Source organism: Aptenodytes forsteri, unplaced genomic scaffold (genome assembly GCF_000699145.1).
Source record: "Aptenodytes forsteri isolate BGI_AS27 unplaced genomic scaffold, ASM69914v1 Scaffold150, whole genome shotgun sequence".
Classification (NCBI taxonomy): domain Eukaryota; kingdom Metazoa; phylum Chordata; class Aves; order Sphenisciformes; family Spheniscidae; genus Aptenodytes; species Aptenodytes forsteri.
The window spans coordinates 760,872-765,895 of NW_008795693.1; the positions used below are offsets into that span (position 1 = coordinate 760,872).

Below are 5,024 nucleotides of genomic sequence, written 5' to 3' on the forward strand. Positions count from 1 at the left end.
GAGTGAAGTTGAGCACAGGGAGGGGGGGTGGGGGGGAAGTGGGGGAGGTGTTTTAAGATTTGGTTTCATTTCTCATTACCCAATTAAAATCAGAGTAGGTAATAAATTAAATTAATTTTCCCCAAGTCGAGTCCATTTTGCCCATGATGGTAATGGGTGAGTGATCTCTCCCTGTCCTTATCTTGACCCACGAGCCTTTCGTTATATTCCCTTTCCCCTGTCCAGCTGAGGAGGGGAGTGATAGAGCACCTGGCATCCAGCCAAGATCAACCCACCACAAATCATAAGAAAGATCTCCACAACTGTCAATAGCTAAGTGAATGAAGATTTTCAGTGTCAGGCAGACAGAGAGGGCCAAAACATAGGTCTTGACAGCCCTTCCCACATAGGTTTTCAGTCTACTTGGACACAAATTCTGCAATTGATTTTTTTCATGCTGTGTTTTTTAGGACAAGAGACATTTTATTCACGCAAACACAGCAGCATGTATACCTATATCAGACTGTTCAATTCCAAAGTGGCAGAGATAAGACTAAGTCACATAGAAGGCATCTGGATTTCATAGGGATGAGGATTATGGCATCCACCAACGTAACTCTGAATTAGAGATATAAGCATCTTCATTTTTATTTTTCTGCTAAAACCACCCAGTCAAAGCAAACAACCCCTGAAAAGGTAAAAAGAAGTCTCCTGAAAACCCCCACTCACCAAGACGAAGCACCCTAGGAAAACAAGTATAACCTCAATATGCCATGGACTTGGATCAGACTACCTCCAAAGATGTCTAACTTACTATATCACTTTATGGAAAAAAAAAAGGGTCAAGGCTGCTATACTAAAAGCTGGAGAACCTGTGCCTAGCTGTTCCTCCAGCTGAACGCAAAGAACTGTGACTGTTGTAGTGGCGGCAGTACATCATCTTCACACCCACAAATCTGACATTTTTAAAAGGAGGCTTTTATTACAGTAGCAAGCCTCTAACTGATTAATTCCCTTACGTATTTACTTCCCTACTCTTGAAGTGCACAAAGCTTCTCAAGTATGATATGCAATATTCTGCTCTCTCATCTGGTCAAGAGGACTATTAGCAATACTGAAATTCACAGCTCTGTACACGTAGGAGAAAGCAATTTCCATTTTCTCCCTATTTTGTGACCAAGTGTTTGTAGTGCCTTTTATGCCAAGTTAGATGATGACTATGATGTGAACAAGTCCTTTCTCTAGTATGAATTCAGCTCTCTGAAAACAAACTCTATTAATTATTAATAATTAATGCATGCCTGCATCTTGGTTATGAGAAAATAAACAGAAGGCAGAAAGTAGAAGATGACCAGAACATGCCCGCATGCCCAGAATTTTATCTTCAGAAGCTGAGAAAAAAACCCATCCTTTTCTACAAGTTTCAGTGACATAAGTAACAATTCATGCATCAAAGGGTTAAAGAACTAAATCTCCCCCAAGAGTTCAAGTCACTGTGCATAAATACTGTTGTGACTACAGATTGCAAAAGAACGGAAACACAGTAAATCATCCCATTTTTTCTGAGAAATTCTGGGACTATGTTCTGAATTTCCAGGAACAGCAGACAAACACTGCCAATTCTCACTGCTAGATTTTTATTGAAGAGTTCGAAAATTTGGAAAGGGCTCCTGAAAGCCACTAAAAGGTAGTATTGATTTTTTTTTCTACAAAGCTAGAGATTATTTCTAGGAGAATGCACTCAGTGTGACTGGTTTAGGTGCTAACTCCTGAGAAAGTTTAAAAAAAAAGAAAAAAAAAAAGAAGGCTCTTAAACAAGACCTGAAAGCAGCAAACATTGCAAACAAAGAACCCAGTAAGAAAATCAGATATCTATACCTTGCCCGTTCTCCCTGAAAACAGAAAAAGGAGGGGTAAAGGGGGGTTGGCAACAAGGCATCCTAAAGGATATTCTGTAGTGCATATTCACTTATCCAGGTTCTCATTTCTCTTGTTGTCTGCTTTGAATGTAATCCCAAACTCCAACACATCAATTTATTCTAAACACTGAAGTTAAGCATTAAGTTCCCAACCTTGGGGACTCTGGAAGAATGTTCTCTATAGCCTTCCATTCATATTAAGTCAGAAAATGTACTGAAAAAAATAGAATACGTCTTCACACTCTAATCTAGAGCATATTTAGTTTAACCTTCTTTCAGCCCTTTACCAACACAATACTGGCACTGTAGCCAAATTTGAAAGACAAGTTGATGAAAGCTTCTAAGTCAGATTTAGTAAGGGTGGAAAAACAGATGTTCAGGGTTTTTTTAAGGTGAACTTCACTTCTGACAGAAGGCATAGTAGTTGTGAATGGGCTTCCAAAGCTAGTCTTTAAACCAGTTACAAGCACTTAGGATAGTTAACACACGGTAAGCTATGACCAAAAATAATTAATTAACAGGGAGTCATTTTCCACCATCTTAAGTCACCCATGTTGCTGTGACACTTCTAGTCTGTTGACTGCCCCAGACTAAAGCAGATTATTTACAGGGTTTGTAAGAGCAAGGGCAAGTACCAAGAAAAATTCACATTCTTACTGCTTATGAACGACTAAAGACTATCTTAATGAGAAAGTTTGACATCCAGTAAAGAATTTGCAGCTCAAAAATTACTGCCTACAGCGTCAAGTTTCTCTTACATAGCCCTCCTCTCCCTCAGCTTCGCATCATGACTCAGATGATGCTCTGAATTGGAAGCATAATTTCACAGTGCATCAAAATTATGAAGTCCAGGCACATCTATTCACATACGATTTTAAAATCATAGATCCAAGTATAGTAACAGATTTTCAGGACACCCAATTTCTCAAAGTTCATTCTATTTTTATAGCTGCAAAACCAGTTATAAAGGAACTGTTATGTTTTTCCGTTATCAGGAAAAGCATTCAGGTACATTCAACTGACAAATCAGCATATACTAACATTAGGCTTTTAACTAATTTGCAGTTTCCTGTTGGGGAAAAAAGTGTAAGCTGGCATATTACAGAACAGATGTATAAATCCTACAGAGGTTTGTTGGGAATTTTTGTTGTTGTTTTTGTTTGGTTTTTTGCTTTTCTTTCAAATGAGTAGCATGACTGTAGTAATCACTACTAGTAATGTTTCTCTTGGGAGAAAGAGAAGAAGGCTTCAATGTCATATGATATTCTGTTTAATCGTTTGTGTATCTGCAGGGCCCAAAACCATAACTGAATCCTTAGGGTGGTAAGCACACTCTGAAAACAAAGAGAAAAAAAAAGGGCAAAAACCAGGTCATGCCCAAAATAACAAATTTGTAGTTCCATAAAAAATACCTTTGAGTTGAGCTGAGGGTTTGGGGTTTTTTTTAATATATTCTTTGTAATATGCCATATTGGCTGCTCAGATACAGCATAATGATTCAATAAACACAGGATCTAACCAAGTGTAAAAATCTCCGCCTTTGTTCCAACAAATATAGCATTCAGCAAACATTGATATTTTTTGGTGCAAGGCATTTCACTGGTATTGTAGCTTGCCATTTGTTGTGGAAACAAGTGCCTTCTCCCAAATATGAACTGGCTATTTTGAGGACAGGTATCAAATCTTAATCAGTATATATTAGCGACCCATTTTTTTCTGCAGCAGGTTTTGAATACAGGATGCTAACAGAGGCTCTGTTCCCAAACATTAGCAAAACTCAGAGAATTGCCAGACAGCTATTAGCAGTTTGATGAAAAGTTTGAATGCACAATCAATCACTGGCACACAGCAATATGATGCTACAAGCTGACAGGAACATGCAGTTTCATAACTTACTATCCGATAAGGAAGATGTAAAAAGGAGTCTGGGCAGCCAGCTAAAGCCATTTGTTCCTTCAAATTTTCTTCAAATTACATCTACTGCTTCACAGGACCTGCAGAGTACAAACAAACTGTCAGAAACCATACTGAAGACATTTCATCAACTTATTATTGAAAACAGTTGGAGGGGGAAGACCGAGAAGAGCAAGATGAGGTGACGAGGATTTGCATCAACTTGGAGTAGCAAATCTGCACATTTGCTGTCTGTAGCCTAGAAAACACGTTCAACCTGATATTTCATTCAAAAGCCCAACATAACTATTCTCAGGCTGGATGGCTCCTCCTTTATTTCCACAGTCCAGGCAAGAAGGAAAGCCTCTCTTCACACCTAGACTCTAACCGTTTGAAGATTGGCTCTCACCAACTGAGGCTATGTTTTCAATTGTGGAAAGAAAACATTGAAATCTAGGAGTTAATTAAGATGACAGCCACTTATCATAGAATCATTTAGGTTGGAAAAGACCCATAAGATCGAGATCATTATGCGGCATTAGCTTTCAACACCTAATTACACAACTTCCTCCCTTTACCCTTTCCCGCCTCCCTTTTCTCTCACGGCTTTATTCTCATGCAATATATCATAGGGTGTCCCATGCAAATCTGCATTCAAGTCTTGCATTTCCTCTTCTGAGTGACTATTAGCAGCAACTTTGCAAGGGGAGGAGTGTTTCTTTTAAGCATCACTTCCATGATCAGATCGCGCTTGAAAAGAAATCTACTGCAAACTTATTTAGAGGTGCATATGGGTAAAGAACTAAAAATGCAAGAGAGAAGGCAGTATTAATCCAATGTTCAGAAAGTGATTTTAACTGCTGCTTCACAACAAAGGAAACAAAACTAAACAAATGCATATAAACATATAAAGCACTATTTGCTGGTCCCAGCATTTCTCCCAACCAGTGGCATTCAGCTGGAGACATCCCTGCAGCATAAGACAAGTGATGCCACCTCCAAGCAGATGAAAAAAGGGTGAGTGGGGGAGAGAGAGCAGACCACAAAGCAGAGCCAGAACTTTTACTCCTACCACAAGCAAGCTCCTGTCTTATTCACTGTTAATTATCAATTATGTGTTCAAAACAAGAGTGAGTTTTAAACAGGTTACCCACTGCTCTCTAGTAGGCATGAACTGTCACCAAACCAGAGCTCCCAGCAAGATTTATGTGACAGTTAAGTCACAGACAAGCT

The 5,024-nt window shown here is 39.0% G+C and overlaps 1 protein-coding gene across 1 annotated transcript in view; it reads right to left on the reverse strand.

Moving 5' to 3' along the window:
• The window catches only part of GRB10 (growth factor receptor bound protein 10), a 114,009-nt gene extending 110,125 nt beyond the window's left edge, over positions 1–3,884 (reverse strand). Inside the window, exon 1 of the mRNA XM_009282901.2 lies at positions 3,795–3,884. Coding sequence (XP_009281176.1) covers positions 3,795–3,845 — 51 coding nt within the window. The 5' untranslated portion in view covers positions 3,846–3,884. The remainder of the gene's footprint in view (positions 1–3,794) is intronic.
• Positions 3,885–5,024: the final 1,140 nt, after the last annotated feature.